This window comes from Lethenteron reissneri, chromosome 67 (assembly GCF_015708825.2).
Source record: "Lethenteron reissneri isolate LAM-NWPU_2019-01 chromosome 67, ASM1570882v1, whole genome shotgun sequence".
NCBI lineage: Eukaryota > Metazoa > Chordata > Hyperoartia > Petromyzontiformes > Petromyzontidae > Lethenteron > Lethenteron reissneri.
This window is the reverse complement of record NC_083845.1, coordinates 6,897,505-6,914,815: the sequence shown is the minus strand read 5'-3', so window position 1 is coordinate 6,914,815 and position 17,311 is coordinate 6,897,505. Positions and strand designations below refer to the sequence as shown.

Here is a 17,311-nt window from a genome sequence, read left to right as displayed (position 1 = left end):
CCCTCCCCCCATGGCATGGCCACTTGGGGCGGTCTCCCACTTGCCGGCGAGATGGAAACGTATCGACGCATACCCAGAGTGGACACTTCCACCACGGAGAGAGACATCAGCTGTCAATGTTCCCAGCGAGACGAGAAACACAGAACACGCGGACGCCACTGCGCTGCTGGAATATTTGTTTTTATTGTTCGTTAAATCTCGTCGTGCGCTAATTTGAATAAAAGCACCATCCATGGGCAAAGCAGTGGGGGGGGGGGGGTGGTTAGGAGGCGGGGGTTCCCCCTTGCACACGGAACAAACCCAGAATGCAATTGCATCGTGCACAGGTGCGGGGGCGATGGGTGGGATAGCGGTCTTCTCACTCGCACTGCCGTTCCGCTGACAGGAATCCCCATTAGCTGTGAACAATCCACGTCCTTACCAAGGCAGAAGCAAAACAATACAAGTTGATGGCACTAACACCTTGTTGTATAGTAGTGTGCGTACGTGTGTGTGTGCGTACGTGTGTGCGTGTGTGTGTGTGTGTACGTGTGTGCGTGCGTACGTGTGTGCGTACGTGTGTGTGTGCGTACGTGTGTGTGTGTGTGCGTACGTGTGTGTGTGCGTACGTGTGTGTGTGTGTGCGTACGTGTGTGTGTGCGTAGTATACCACGTGATGTTCTTTATTCAACCAAGAGAAAGGCCGCCGCTGATATTTAACAGTTTTGGGGTCTCTTTGTGATGGAGGCCTGTGGTCACATGGGAAGTTAAAGCGCGTGTTTCTGGGTTGTGCCGCCGTTTGTTGCCCAACACACGATGTCCGACGTTTTGCTGCGAGCGGTGGTAGCTTCTTCAGTTCCTGAAGAACATGGTCATGAAGAAGCTCCCAGCGCATGGAGCGAAACGTCGGACGCTGTGCCAAACAAACACTTAGCAGCACAAACAAATAAGCCCGCATCAGCAGTGGTGGTGGTTTAACAACTGGTCTCAAGCTGCCTGGAGGAAGCACACAGAGGATGCTTATAAATTAATTGTTTGATACTCGCTGGTTCTTTCGGTAAAGTCGCGTAGCTATAAAATAAGATGACGGACGCTTGTGTTGCGCTCGAAACGTCGTGATTTATTCGATTTTAATTTATACCTACGTGAGTTTACCGAAAGAACCAAAGAGTATGGATTCCTGTAGTCAAATCAAGATTCATTGTTTTAGTTTCCGTGTCATATCCACCCAAATGTGACGGGTTCTCTGGGTACCGATTAGATTTTTCCCTTTGCCGTGTTCAAATAAGTGGCCACAAGATTGCCAAACCAGGAACCCCCACCTCCTCTCACTCGGCGAGGCCATTTTGGTTGAATAAAAACATGAGGTGATGGCCACGTTTTTGAGTGTGCGTCAGAAACTCGTGAAACTAACAAGGCTACAGGAATCATCATTATTGCAGGGCGAGTTGAAACACGAGCGCAGTCGTAAGAGACAGAAAAAAAACCACAACCAAAAACCCCGAACTAAAAAACACTTTACACACAAGCGTTATTGTTACACCACTCAGAATCTGCTACATTATTGGCACCGTGACTGAGAGCGGTGCGAGGAATTGTGCGCAGAGAATGGCTTCGCGATAAGTCTGCAAACACGAATCCTCTGAGAGCAGTTATTTTGGGGGGTGGGATTAACAAGAAATCACAAACATATAAACGGCGCAGATGGATCACCGTGCGTGCCACGTTGACATCTCAATTCGCCAAATAGACTCCGTTCTTATCGACGACGTAGATTTAAGACTTGGGTTTGCTTCAGAAGTTACGTCTTTCCAGAGTGAAAACAAATGATCTTGGTGGCAACTCTGCCGCAGCGATGGCGATAGCGCGAAAAGCACAAAACAACAATCAAACACTTGTCAATAACACCGTGGCCTTGAAAAAACAATGCGTAACAGGGCAGCACGTAGGCCAGAGGTTGGTGGGATGTTAAGGCCCATTACCTGAAATGTCACCTCCTCTGTACTTTTCTCAAGGCCACAGTATTATTGAGTGCGAGTTTGTTTTCGTTGTGGCTTTTTTTTTGGAGTGGAATTTAAGTGGCTGTCAACCCGCCGCAAATTTTAAATGTTATTATCTGCACCATTATGTAAAATGATCCAACACCCTTCATGATTCATTGACCTTGTACAGTTTAGGGTAATAATTACATTTTTTTTCTGCATAGTGGCCTAAACAATACATTGTAGTTCTGTTGAGCTGGTGGTCTAGACAGGGCTGAGAGCTACATCATGGGGCCTCCTTTGCCAGTACCAAAATATGAGAAGAGGTTTTCCCCTTTTCACAAACTTTGTGGTTAATGCAGACATGATTCCTTGTAAAAGGTTTCAGTTTGGGTGTTTTAACATCTTAACACAGCTGTTTTGTTGCTAGAAAAATGGGGAAAACCTATTGTCACAGGGCTGAAAGCATTGCACATGCGATGGTGGGAGCCGCAAGGCATTCATGCTGCAGTGCTTTGCAGAATTGGGGTATGAGTTCATAGAGGGCACATTCCTCAATAGCACGGTGGCATTAAAAAGAATATTACAGGTCACATGACAGGCACAAATCATCGCTTTGAATCCATAATTTATATCAATGATGATGTAGGTGTTATTGTATAGTTCACTTTGAAGGCTACGGTGTTATCGACACGGAACACGTTTCGTGTTTTTGTGCACCACACTGCTCAAGCGTATCACCAAACAATTCGTTTACACTACTGGAGCACGTTTAAGTGGGCTAACATGTGGAACCAACCAGTTCTTTACACCATTGGAACCTCATTTGCCAGTAAAAAATTATAATTGGTTTTTTACCCTTCTATCTGGCAACAAAACTGACACCTTTTTTACAAGGAGTCATGTTTGCATAGACCACAATACCTGCAGTCATAATGCAAACAAAAAACACAACTCTGATAATGTATGCATTGATAATTGGTTTTTTACCCTTCTATCTGGCAACAAAACTGACACCTTTTTTTACAAGGAGTCATGTTTGCAATACCTGCAGTCGTAATGCAAACAAAAACACAACTCTGATAATGTATGCACTGTCCTTGAAGTTGATTGGTCCTCACCCGAGACAGCTTTCCTTAGAGCCTTTTGGCGTCATCTGGTCCAACCCATGTGAGACTCGGCTGTAAGGAAAGCTGTCTCGGGTGTGAACCAATCAACTTCAAGGACAGTGCATACATTATCAGAGTTGTGTTTTTTGTTTGCATTATGGCTGCAGGTATTGTGGTCTATGAAAACATGACTCCTTGTGAAAAAGGTGTCAGTTTTGTTGCCAGATAGAAGGGTAAAAAACCAATTATCAGTTCTTTACACCTCACAATTCCACGCGTGCGAGTGTGTCAACAGGTTGCGCATTGAGTCGTCGTATTTTAACGCTCGTGACTTTTCCTTGAATGAAAACGCGAGTGACGCGTTGAATCGGAACGGCTATTGACGGCGTTTGTCACTTACCCACAGGCAAGGTGATCGCATGTTAGCGAACCAGGTAGCAACGCCGCCGCCGCCGCCGCCGCCACACGCAGTAGCCAACTTTTACATGGAGTGATGCCTTTGCAGGTTCTTTAAAAGTCTCCGCACACCACTTTTCATTCAGAAGACAGCAGGAATGGGCAATGCCTTGGTGTAGGATCTGACCTGGTGACTACCGCAGCAGGAATGGATCTGTCTTATTCTTAGGTTTTTTCGGTAAAGTCACGTAGGTAAAAAATTAAAATTGATAAAAGTAAAATAAAAATCACGACGTTTCGGAGGCAACACAAGCTTCCGTCTTCAGGTGGAACCGTCACAGCACGACTGCTGCATCACTTGATGTGATTTTATTTTTATTTTACTTTTATTAATTTTAATTTTTTATCTACGTGACTTTACCGAAAAAACCTAAGAATATGAATCCTTGCAGTCACGAAAGCTTCAAATCTAGAATGAATGGATCTGTCAAGCTGGGGAGGGCACCACGATGGCTATTGGCACCATCGTTTTACTGGCACTGTCCCTCTTCTGATGTTTAACAGGACGACAGAAAAAAACATTCATCTGTGGCGAGTCGCACACCAACGCTGCGTGTCCCCTGCGCTGTCCGAACACACGAGTTTGAAGCAGAGGTCGCAAACGGGTTTTGATTCCTTACCCGTACCCGGCCGCACCAGGGTCGCAAACGGGTACCGTACCCGGCCGTACCCGTACCCTACCCGTACCCAGCCGGGTATCGGGTACCCGATTGCGACCTCTGGGATGGGTTGATTCTAGGAACTTGAATTGTGAGAAGAGACAAGACGTTGGGAAATGAGTGACAAACAGGTTACTCACCAGTTGTACTCACGGTCTACCCGTACCCGGCCACACCAGGGTTGCAAACGGCTACCCGGCCGGGTACCGGGTAGGGTACGGGTATCGGGTACCCGGTTGCGACCTCTGGTTTGAAGCTTCCTGTAACGAGGAAGAACGCTTAAAACACTCGGGTCCAGACGTGCTGCATTCTCATGGGACAACGTCTGGTCTCGGTACGAATGTCTGTCAAGATCGGTGTCTTTTGGATTGCAGTCTTCCGTTATTTTATGAATGAAAATTGGAAATTTTGGGACTGGAATATCCACTTTTTAAAAAAAACATTTGCGACAATGAAAAGAAATGAAACTGCCCTTCAATGCTGCACACGATAAACACTTGTCATTGGCGACACAAAGACCGGAGCAGAGTTTAAGCGAGAATACAAATCTGACAAAAATAAAATTGTCGATGCCGTCACAGGATACGAGTCTGTTTGTATATATATATATAGAATAATTGGTTGACGATAACGCTGCAATATTTTATTTTCATATTCTGATTTAAATTCACGGACAGGAACTTTCACAGTTAAGTTTAGTAATTCTCAGTAGAACACATTCATCTGAGGTTATGGCGTTGCAAGAAAAACAACTATAATAATACTTAGTAAGGTTAGCAAAGTAAAACTTAACAGATGTTTGAGACAATGTCTTATATATTCATCATCTGCACACGGCTTTTTATTGAGCATTTAAAATTCGGTCACCAAAGGATAAATGACTGACTACCAAATAAATTGTAAAAATGTTTCCTGTGACACATTAATTTTTGACTAGTTCCCACACGCATGGAAGATAACCTCGACGTTAGATATGACAGGTCAATTACTCAAGTTGAATCACTGTCATGCCCTCCGTTCATTAAGGGGCCTTGCACTTTAAGTCCATTGGGCACAGAGCCCGATTTATTTACACGCCTAGAAGAGCGAATTACATGATACTGTAGCTCCATTGATTTTAAAATGGGTATTGCAATAATCTTATCCGATATTGGCCACTCAAAGTATTGTAACGGGTAATGTGATTTCCCAAACAAAGACACCCCGTGTAGCCTTAAGACTATTGGGGCAAGTGCTGCGAGTGAGTGGCACCGACAAAGGCTGGATCGGCACACGAGAGGGTAGGTGGCCAGCACCACGCCCGGCCGCCTTTGTCTCCCCAGTGGCGATGTTTACACACCGCACCAGGTACTCATGATGCCAAATAGGCCTCAGCGAGGCCCAGGACCGGTTCAGATAATCGTCACCTGGTGTTGGCCGTGAGAAAGAATCGAACCCGGATCGCCGGGTTCGTAGCGCTCCCCACGATGTGATGCCAACTTCAGGTGGTACAGCTACAAGTGATGTCTGGGCTAATGGACTACTTCTTCAACCTCGGCTATGACTACAAGGGTTCTCGACTGCCTCCGACACAGACGTTTTACAGGTCACAGCTGAGGAGTTTAACCGGGCTGAAGACAATAAACGTGAGGCTTTGAGTACGATACACAGCCGCCTATCCGACCCGTCACGTATCTGCCCCCATCACTTAAACCCATGCGCAAAAACCCAGTGCAGTATTTGAGCCCTGGGTGTGTTACCCTACAGACGTTTCACAAATCCGACCGTTTTCACACGTGAATATATTCTTCATCTCACTTCACGTTTTGCTCACCCCTTAAGCACAGTGAAGCATTTCCCAGTGTTTGAACCAGTTTGCCATATTTTTCTTAGTCCCGTCACCAATTTTGCGCTAAATGACGCTGCCACTTTACATTTTCCACGGACGTTCAAACGTCCACAGACACATCAGTCCAACCAGCGGAATTTGAGTACGTGACGTACTGCGCCGCATTTCACTCGTAAGGAATGTCTGCGACCGGACTCCCGACCGACTGCTAAACCCCCGCCGCGCTTGACAGCTGACGGCAGTGTTAACCCCCAAGGAAGTGGCAGGCAATTTGTTCCATCACCATTCAAATTTCAGGTGCTCTTGAGATGCCTGACCCCGGGTGTTTTGCTGCAGCCATCAATTCGGTGACAGTGGCAGACCCCAGGGTTACTGGCTTACTGGTTCAGCCAGTGCTCAATGTATGTAGCCAACCGTGCTAACCTAACCCGAATGCAACACCCATTTAAGCTCACTCTTCCCACCCCACAGATGAGGAAGCACGGGTTTTGCTTTTCCACTGCACGAGGAAGACCCGTGCCAGTACCATAGATGCCCGTCGAGAACGCGGTGACGTGGTGTTTCGCGTCCTACTGACCGCAACACATCAGCATTCCTGGCCCAGCTTGCCCCCCCCCCCTACCTCCAAGCTAGATTCGGATGTCTTGTCAGGCCAGAGTATCACAGATTGGTTTCAGCTCGGCCAACGGCAAATATCCAGCGGAAAATTCCGCGTTGGCTCCATGATCGCACGGCACGGATGTGCGTGTTCATTTTCTGCTCCGGGTCCTGTTCCGGTTGTTTTCCCCTCCACATTTAGAATCGACATCATGGCTTTAGAGTAATTTGGCTGCTATCAATTTCCACGTGATAATCCACTTCATTGAGCTATCGTTCGTGGCCAGGTCGCTTATGAAAAAGAGCTCCATATCTCAGTGGGCCCTTGCTTGGTAAGAAACAAAAAATATCGTAAAACAGCAATAGTACACGTGTGTGTGATCGGCAATGTGTGGTAATAGATTGCGCACTCAACTGCAATCTCCATTATGAGATCTCTTTTACCAGTGGCAAAATATAGTAGGAGGTTTTTACCCTTTTAAACTGGTACAAAACTGACACCTTTATACAAGGCATCTAAAGAAAGCCGTCTCTCAGGTGTGGACCAATCAACTTCAAGGACAGTGCATATTATTATCATTATCAGAGTTGCTTCTTTTTGTTTGCATTTTTGACTAGTTGTGTTGTGGTTATTGCAAACATGATGCCTTGTATAAAGGTGTCAGTTTTGTACCAGTTTAAAAGGGTCATAACCTACTACTACAATGCGATCTCCACGTTACCCAGATTGCCCCTGACCACCGCGTGTATTACGAGTAGTAACTGGCACCTTACCTGGTTCTTACAAGCTCATCTCGGCCTAAAATGCATAATACTTGACAGGGCAGCATTAATCATGGGCATCAACACTGGCAAGACGATGGACACTTAAAAAAAATTAACCCGTAAAAACAAAGTTTTTCACTATCAATCCTTTATATGTGTGGCATCGGTTTTATTTTATTATTCATTTCTGTTTTTCTTGAGTAAGAGTTTCATTTTGATCACGTTGGTATTTTAAATTAAATGACTTTTTTTTCCTAAAAAGTGGAAAATTTTGGAAAAATTTTTTCACGAAAATAAATTGTCACGCACAACGAGTCTGTGTGCAAAATGTCAGCTCAATTGGATCACGGGAAGTGGGTTAAAAAACGACCGAAAGGTTTGCACGGTCGTAAGCACGCAAGCAAGCACGCAAGCGAACTTAATATAAAGGATTTAATAAAATGTCCTGAGAGACACCCAGGGCCTGTGCTGGGCTCAGTGTCCCGACACTGGAATTCTAGACCAATCGGAATGACAGAAGCCATTCGAAACCTATGCATGCACGATTCGGATCGGAAAATCAGATTGTTAAATACTCACAACAGATTCACATGTTCACAAGTTAAATTATCTGCAATCACGCCCCCAAAAACATTGTTTCCCAGAGTTTGTAGCCTGCTATGGGTGTGCCCAAGTTCGTGGGGTGTGTGGCGCTGATGTGCGTTGTGTATTTTAATACACATGCGACGGTTTTTTCAGCGATCCTAGCCTAAAAAGGGACAAGATTTCACCCCCGAGAGCACAGAAACGCTTTCAATCAATTGCAGAATTCTCCTTCGGATATCAGAAGACCCCGGGGGGGGGGGGCAGCCCAGGATACGCTGGCGGGACGATGTCGCTTAGCTGGCCTGGGAAACCCTCCTGGAAATTCCCCAGGAATCGCTAGGAGTCTCGCCAGGGTGAGGGAGGTCTGGATATCCTTACCCAGGACAAGTGGACTGAGAAACGAGCGAATATCAGAACCCATATTTTCATTTACATATCACAGGCGATTGCCAAACATCATTTGCGGGCTTCTCTTACCAAAACCACGCATTTGTCGTCTGCCAAACTGACCAGAATTATCCACAGAAGTAATCTCGGAGAGGTAGTTTTGTGACATCTGCTTCTGTGGATCTCGCTTTGCCGTCAGGAGATCAGGAACAGATTCCGTCGTTTCAGGACGTGACACCGATGGGCACGTTCTGGATCAGAACTTGGGAGATAAAAATTACAATAACTAAATCCCGACCTCGGCTAGTACCGGTTCAGCGTATCTAACTTGGCTATTATCCATCGTGGTGGGTGTCGAGACTCTAAAATACCTATTAAGCAGATGCTCAAAAGATAATACCATCATGCTGGGAGTCGGCTTGACACGTAGTAGGCTTATTCGCGACCAATATCCACAAGGCTTTTTTTGGGTTAGATCGCATAAATACGTGTCGTTAAACCCGCCATCAACCGACACGGTGCTTTGTCTGGAAGATTTAGCGTTTTTTTTCCTGGATTTTTCTGTTTGCGCATAGTCACATAGTCACTTTAAGATCTTCTTGGTTCTTTTGGTAAAGTCACGTAGAAGGGAAGTAATAAAATAATAAAAATAAAACATAATAAAATAATTCTCACGACGTTTCAGCCACAACGCAAGCAGCCGTCCTCAGGTGAAGACCAGGTCTGTCGGAAAGATGTTTTCTTGTACATTTTTTTTTTTGCGGTTGCACCCGATTCAAGATCCGAATGGCTCACGGGGCTATACCAAATAAATAAAACTGAAAACAGCCAGAACCCAGCTTAAATATACGCTCCAGGCTTGGTGGTGTCTCATTCTTCACCTGAGGACGGCTGCTTGCGTTGTGGCCAAAACGTCGTGAGAATTATTTTATTATGTTTTATTTTTATTATTTTATTACTTCCCTTCTACGTGACTTCACCGAAAGAACCAAGAAGATGAAAACAGCCAATTAGTAAGGTTCGTCACGTAAATAAAACGTGCCAATTCGTTACTGGTGTAGCACACCGACGTGGTGGAGAGCAAATCGACAACACTTACAATTCGAGTACCAGTGACGTTTCGCCTGCAATAACAACCAGCCTCAGCAGGGCGACAACCAGAGTTGTTCTGGACGCTACACGAGCATTTACTGGAGCTGCGATTGGTCAATTTAAGGGTCTGTTAATTGTTCATCTTCTTGGGTCTTTCGGTAAAGTCACGTAGAAGGGAAGTAATAAAAAAATAAAACATAACAAAATAATTCTCACAACGTTTCGGCCACAACGCAAGCAGCCGTCTTCAGGTGGAAAACAGGGTTTGGCCGCAACACTACTTGCGTTGTGGCCGAAACGTCGTGAGAATTATTCTATTATATTTAATTTTTATTATTTTATTATTTTCCTTCTACGTGACTTTACCGAAAGAACCAAGAAGATGAATCCCTGCGGTCACGAAAGCTTTAAATCGAAATTTACGGTTAATTGTTGTTTTAACAAGAATTACAAATCGGCTTAACACGTTGTTTACGTGACAACCTTTACTGGCTGTGTCGGGTGGTGGCGGAGGGTTACGGCACAAATACTTACGCCAAAAACTTGTTATCACGAATTATAAAATCCTTTTTTTTTCGTGGGCGATTACTCGGCGCTCCCTTTAAAAACACGTCGCCCCCCCCCCCCACCCCCCCCAGGAGGCCACACGCAGCGTGACGGTGGGCTGACGATGCCGATGACGTCGCCAAGCCCCGCCCCCCCTCATCACATTCCCGTCCAGCGGCACACACTGGAGCAGAGGCGAAATTAATTTAACTTTTTTGGGCTCCCCTAACTGGTATTACGTGATCCGATGGGAGCTGCTTCATGCAACTGATAATCGATATGTAAATCCAGCTGCTCAATATATTGCGCTTCCGATCAAATCGGTTGGCTCACGGAAAGCATTTGGGGCTGCGGTGTGTTTTCTGGGTCTTGGGAGAAATTTCTGCCGATATCGGAACGATGCCCGGCAACACCACAGACGGATAAACGCCGATGAATTGTGATGGTACGGTGGGACCCACCGTCGTGCCACGTTGCATATCCGACCGTCGCATAAATCTCACTCATTAACCGACTCACACCCCACCCCCCCGCTGCTGTATTTGTGCATGATGGTATAACCGTCGTGTTCTATAAACCTTCACGTATTTGACCCTTTCACCCACATCCACCGATTCTCCAGTCCCCAGCGAGGCGGGCGTGCGACGTTGCAGCATCTTCAGCGTCACGCAGCGCCGAGTGCCATCGGAGCCGCACGAGGCTGCTTGGTCGGTTAGAAGTGGCCGTTGTGGTTGCGTCGTGTTTAATGAGCCTTCATCGCTGGTGCCTCGTGATCAACTCTGACATCAAGGTGGGGGGGGGGGGGGTTAGGGGCAACTGGGGACGAGCATTGTGGGCGTACGAAGGAGCGTGCGGCGATTGTGTGCGAGCGTACGAGAGCGCCGTGCTCGTGTGAGACTTTGCAAACCGCGCGCGTGCGTGCGGGACACTGCGTGCGTGTACGCGTAACATTGCGTGTGTGATCGTGCACGTGCGTGCGTGAGCGAGCGAGCGTGGTTGACCGCGATCGGTGAGGAGGGAGGGAGGGAGGGGGCCAGGCGGGGTGACGTCACAGTTGGTGGCGCTTGTTGATGAGCACCGAGCAGCACGTGAGGGCGCCGTTCACCTTCGCCAGTTCCGTGTTGGACACCGGGATGAGGGCGTAATCCTTCAGCTTTTCAAACGCCTGCCACCATGCGGAGATATTGGAGGTGAGAGAGAGAGGGGGGGGGGGGAGTGTGTTTTACGCAAGTCAGAGTGAGTGTGTGTGTGTGAGAGTAGGGAGCGGTGGTGCAGCGGTTAGCGCGCTGCGTTATGAACCCGGCGACCCGCATTCGATTCCCGCTCACAGCCAACATCGGTGACGATTATCTGAACTGGTCCTAGGCCTCCCCTAGGTCGATTCAGACTGAAATTAGTACCTGGTGCGGTGTGTAAACATCGCCACTGGGGAGACAAAGGCGGTCGGGCGTGGTTGCTGGCCACCTACCCCCTCGTGTACCGTTCCGGCCTTCACAGGTGCTCGCTAACAGCACTTGCCCCTACAGTCTGTCAAGGCTACACGGGGGATCTTTGTGTGAGAGTAGGGAGTGGTAGGGTAGCGGTCAGCGCGCTGCGCTATGAACCCGGCCACCCACCCCCTCGTGTACCGTTCCGGCCTTCATAGGTGCTCGCTAACAGCACTTGCCCCAAGTCTGTTACAGGCTATACGGGGGATCTTTTGTCTTTGTGTGAACATTCGTGAGAGTCGGCTAAATTGTGAGAGCGAGCTCTAGTGTGAAGGTGTCAAGTAAAGCAGTGTATGAATGAGCGAGCGAGTTTGTGTGCGAGTGAGTTACCGGGTGGGTGGTTCAGTGAGTGAGCGAGTGATCAAAATCGTGAGTGCCCAAGTGGGTGAATGAATGAATGAGAAAATGGGTGCAGTGATGAGAGTTTAGCTGGCGAGCGAGAATGGATGTGGGGGCGAGTGCGTGAAAGAGCACAAGTGAGCAAGTTGGGTGACAACTTTTATAAATTAATAAGTGGGTGGGCGAGTTGAATGAACCGAGTGGCTAGGTACTGGCAAATGAGGTACCAATGGTGTAAATGCTTCACCCCGAGCTCTCATACTCTGATGGTGCATTGTCTTTGAGTTGTGCGCGTTTTGGCGTCATCTGGTCCAACCCATGTGAGACTGGGCTCTAAGGAAAGCTGTCTCGGGTGTGGACCAATCAACTTCAAGGACAGTGCATATATGTTATGTTTCTTGTTTGTATTATGGCTGCAGGTAGTGGTCTATGCAAACATGACTCCTTATAAAAAAGGTGTCAGTTTTGTTGCCAGATAGAAGGGTAAAAGAACAATTATCATATTTTTTACTGGCAAATGAGGTTCCAATGGTGTAAGTATATGGCAGTTGGTGAGTAGGTAGGTGAATGAATGAATGAGTGGAGTGTGTTGGCAAGCGAATGAGAGTTGAGTTGCGTAAATCAGCGACATGGCAATTAAAAGGAGACGAACGAGCGAGCGGGCGGGCGAGCGGGGGTCACCTTGGCAGACTCGGGGAAGTCCTCGGCGGACGCGTGTAAGAGCGCGTGCCCCTTGTTGCCGAGCCGTGCGTACACGCAGTTGGCGGCGCCAGTCGTCCGGCACGGTGAGTTTGTCGTAGTGGTGGTCGGTGAGCTGCTGCATGGTCTAACTCGCCACGCGCGCACGCACACAAACACACACGGCGGCGTCAGCGAGCATCACGTACGAAGACAACACCACGCCCGGTCGCCTTTGTCTCCCCAGTGGCGATGTTTACTACACACCGCACCAGGTACTCGTTTGACGCCGAGTCGACCTACGGGAAGGCCCAGGACCGGTTCAGATAATCGTCACCGGTGTTGGCCGTGAGCGGGAATTGAACTCGGGTTGCTAGGTTCGTAGCGCAGCGTAGCGCTAACCGCTGCACCACCGCTCCTCACGCACAGACACACATGTAACAACAATGGCCACTCTTTGCCAATAAGTGACGGTGATGTCACATAAGCAATTGTGCCAGGCTAGGTGCACTTTTCAGCAAGTGCACACGTACACACACGTACACCCAGATATGCGTCATGTGTGCACACAAAGACAAATATCCCCTGTATAGCCTTTAACAGACTGTTGGGACAAGTGCTGTTAGCGAGTAGCACCTACGAAGGCCGGCACGGCACACGAGGGGGGGTGGGTAGCCAACACCACGCCCGGCCGCCTTTGTCTCCCTAGCGGCGATGTTTACACATCGCACCAGGTACTGGTGCGTTTGAGGCTGAGTCGACCTAGGGAACGCCCGGGACCGGTTCAGATGATCGTCACCGGTGTTGGCCGTGAGCGGGAATCGAACCCGGGTCGCCAGGTTCGTAGCGCAGCGTAGCGCTAACCACTACACCAGCGCTCCCCACACAACAACACACAACAACAATCGCCACTAAGTGGCGGTGACGTCACCACGACGCTTGTGCCAGGCCAAGTGCACCTTGAGACCACGTGAAGTGTCGAACGCCCGCTGGCAGGAGGTCACTGGGCAGACCTAGCAGGTGCCACGGGTCGACTGACCGAGATGACCGAGATGACTGGCTGATGCACCACCTGTGCCCCCTACTGTACCAACTCGCTGTGCTTTAGCCACCCGGCGCTCCGCTCGTTGTTGTGAGCGTCGCTCCTCCGCCCTCCGTTGTTGTTGGAGGGCCACTGCCTCCAACTGCCCAGTAGCGTCCTTCACGAGCCACACACGTGCACCCACAGACAACCACAGACACACACAAGTGCGTGCGCTCCCCCCTCACCCGTAGCGCACGCTGTGCGTTTTCGCTGCTGCCGATGACGAGCAGGTCAGGTCCTCCCATGCTGCAGAAGCTCTTGAGGTGCAGAGCTCCACTCACAGGCACGGTGGACACAGCATAGTCCTGAACGCATGCAGACAAAGATCCCCCGTATAGCATTAACAGACTGTTGGGGCAAGTGCTGTTAGCGAGCACCTATGAAGGGCCAGCACCACGCCCGGCCGCCTCTGTCTCCCTAGTGGCGACACAAATCACACCAGGTACTCCATACGACGCCGAGTCGACGGAGGGGAGGCCCAGGACCGGTTCAGATAATGAATCGTCACTGGTGTTGGCTGTGAGCGAGAATCGAACCCGGGTCACCAGGCTCGTAGCGCAGCGTGCCAACCGCTACACTACCGCTCCCCCACTGAATGCACGCACACACACACAAAGTGAAATATAAATAAACGAGCTTGACTACCCGGCTTCGCCCGGGACTTGGATTCTTGTCTTGGACTAATACACGGCTACGCGGAGGGTTGGGGGGGGGGGGGTGCGTGACGTCAGCAGGCGCGCTGCGTGACGTCATCAGGCGCACTGCGTGACGTCATCAGGCGCACTGCGTGACGTCATCAGGCGCACTGCGTGACGTCATCAGGCGCACTGCGTGACGTCATCAGGCGCACTGCGTGACGCTGCCGCATGCGGGTGACATCACAGATGTGACGGCACCGCTCACTTGCCGTGCAAAATATATCCATTATTGCGCCCCCCCCCCCCCAAAAATAGAAAAGTCTATTTTTATACTTTCTGCATTGTGTACACTCTGGAAGCTACCCACGTGCCAAATTTCAAGTTTGTTGCATGTCGGGAAGTACGCTACACATTTCGAACGGACACACATTCACAAATTTCCCTTTTATATAATATAGATTTACAACACTGGTTCTTCACGTTCTGTAGATGTAGATGCCACTGGTTCTTCACATTCAGCAGATGTAGATGCCACTGGTTCTTCACGTTCAGCAGATGTAGATGCCACTGGTTCTTCACGTTCTGCAGATGTTGATGCCACTGGTTCTTCACGTTCTGTAGATGTTGATGCCACTGGTTCTTCACGTTCAGCAGATGTAGATGCCACTGGTTCTTCACGTTCTGCAGATGTTGATGCCACTGGTTCTTCACGTTCTGCAGATGTTGATGCCACTGGTTCTTCACGTTCTGTAGATGTAGATGCCACTGGTTCTTCATGTTCTACAGATGAAGATGCCACCACCGCCATCTATTGCACGGCGGTTGAACTTACGATTCTTGGTCCCAACAGGCAACTGGACATACGGACAGCTTCGTTCGTATCTCTGAAAGTTCGTAAGTCGAATGTTCACAAGAAAAGGAGTCCCTGTACACGAGTGCTGTACGTGTAATGCTTGCATATGCAGACACAGCACCCGTGTTATTTACACACATGTTCACACACGACACACGGTGCTATGGGACGAAACTCTTACCCTGAACGTGTCCGCCAGAATTTCGGCTCCTCGCTGATTGGTGCGCTTGGACAGACCCACAAAAAACTCCCGTCCTGCGGCAAATAACACAGACACGCACGGAGACTTTTCTTTTTACACATATCTACATTGTAAATGTCTACAGTGAACAAAGACAAAGATCCCCCGTATAGCCCTTAACAGACTGTAGGGGCAAGTGCTGTTAGCGAACACCTATGAAGGCCGGAACGGTACACGAGGGGGTGGGTGGCCAGCACCACGCCCGACCGCCTTTGTCTCCCCAGTGGCGATGTTTACACACCACACCAGGTACCTATTTCAGGCTGAGTCGACCTAGAGGAGGCCCGGGACCGGTTCAGATAATCGTCACTGGGTGTTGGCCGTGAGCGGGAATCGAACTCGGGTCGCCGGGTTCATAGCGCAGCGCGCTAACCGCTGCACCACCGCTCCCCATTGTGAACAGAGCACACACACACGCACGCGTAGTGCATGTACAGCCCTTTTGTCAATCCAGATGAGGGCCTCGCCGGGTCGTGTGGGTCGTGGGGGTTCGTTTGACCATACTTCACCATGATCGTCAATGTGGGATGGTGAAGGCATAGGAGCATTGTGTTTGTAGTGAGGATGCGGCTGCTTCTGCTACCAATGATGCATTTTGATGTTTTCATTTAATAATGATGACGAGTTATTATTTTCACGGCTGATGTTTGCCACGGAGATTTAACGATTCAACCGAATGAGTCTGATGAACCGAGTGGGCCCCCTTCTCGTCTGTAATCTTTCTTACGTTTGTAGGATGCCGGAGAATGACACTTATGACGGGAAGACGAGATTGACGATGGTAATGACGATGACGCCAATGCGATATTTATTGACGACGCCGTCGAGTGACGTCGATAACATTGACGCGGCGAGACCGAGTCAGCCCCGGACAGCCGATTTCAGCCCACGCACATCTCTAGTGGAGCTCTCCAAACCCCCCAAAAAAAAAACAAAGCGCCGCCCTGTAACATCACCGCCGCTGTATTAATTATCGCGCAGACTGCGGCGCTCAGAGGTGACGCAAGCGAGGCATTTTTTAAATCCTTTATATTAAGTTCACTTGCTTGCTTGCTTGTGTGCTTACGACCGTGCAAATTTCTCGGTCGTTTTTTAACCCACTTCCCGTGATCCAATCGAGCTGACATTTTGCACACAGACTCGTTGTGCGTGACAACTTCCAAAATTTTCCACTTTTTAGGAAAAATGTTTTTTTCATATTTAATTTAAAATACCAATGTGATAAAAATGAACCTCTTACTCAAGAAAAACAGAAATGAATACTAAAATAAAACCGATGCCACGCATATAAAAGATTTATAGTGAAAAACTTTGTTTTTACGGGTTAATTTTTGTTGTTTACCGAGCGCGGCGAAGGGGGGCGGAAGGTGGAGTGAGGTGGGGTGGGGGGGTCGGTGGTATCGAGGTGTGACGCGGGCCCGCAGGGCGAGATACCGGTGAGAGAGCGCGCGGGTGAGGAATGATTGTCTGCATGCACGCGATGCAACCGACATTTCACGCAACTTTTTTTTATATAATCGGGTGGTCCCTGGGTTTAAGTTTCTCGCTCCGGGGAGACCCCACCGCAGACCTTTTAGAAACGCGTGTGTGGTGTGTGCGTGCGTACGTGTGTGTGTGTGCGTGTGTGCGCGAGATTGTGTGCGCTTGGAGGGGAGCGGTAGCACAGTGGTCGGCGCACTGCGTTACGAAGCGAGTCTTACGCCCGCTCACTGGCCAATGTCGTTTGGCGAACATTTCAACCGGTTTTAAGCCTTCCCCTAGGTCGACTCAGCCTTGCCAGCATCAACTCGCCCGTAATAAACTAAACACCTGGTGTGGCGTGAAAACGTAAGAAAGGTTAGAAATACGAGGGGCCCATTTGGTCCATCTAGCTCGTTCGGTTGCGAGTATCAGATCGATGCTAGAACCGCACCGAGGCGTTTCCCAGCGGATCTGCTTCCACGTGATCGCTGGGGGAGACAAAGGTGCCCAGGGGTGGTGCTGGCTACCTACTCCCTCATGTGCTG

At 49.0% G+C, this 17,311-nt stretch overlaps 1 protein-coding gene and 1 long non-coding RNA gene across 2 annotated transcripts in view; both read right to left on the bottom strand.

Annotated features, from left to right (window-relative positions):
- Positions 1-1,156: 1,156 nt before the first annotated feature.
- On the bottom strand, positions 1,157-4,312 carry LOC133360189 (uncharacterized). Its single transcript, XR_009757232.1, has 2 exons — positions 2,979-4,312; positions 1,157-2,846 (listed from the first exon to the last, which is right to left on the bottom strand). It is a non-coding gene; the product is annotated as an uncharacterized LOC133360189 (long non-coding RNA).
- Positions 4,313-9,311: 4,999 nt separating this feature from the next.
- The window catches only part of LOC133360171 (N(G),N(G)-dimethylarginine dimethylaminohydrolase 1-like), a 56,786-nt gene continuing 48,786 nt past the window's right edge, over positions 9,312-17,311 (bottom strand). Inside the window, 5 exon segments of the mRNA XM_061578779.1 lie at positions 9,312-11,150; positions 12,493-12,579; positions 12,581-12,637; positions 13,759-13,878; positions 15,246-15,319. Coding sequence (XP_061434763.1) covers positions 11,034-11,150; positions 12,493-12,579; positions 12,581-12,637; positions 13,759-13,878; positions 15,246-15,319 — 455 coding nt within the window. The 3' untranslated portion in view covers positions 9,312-11,033.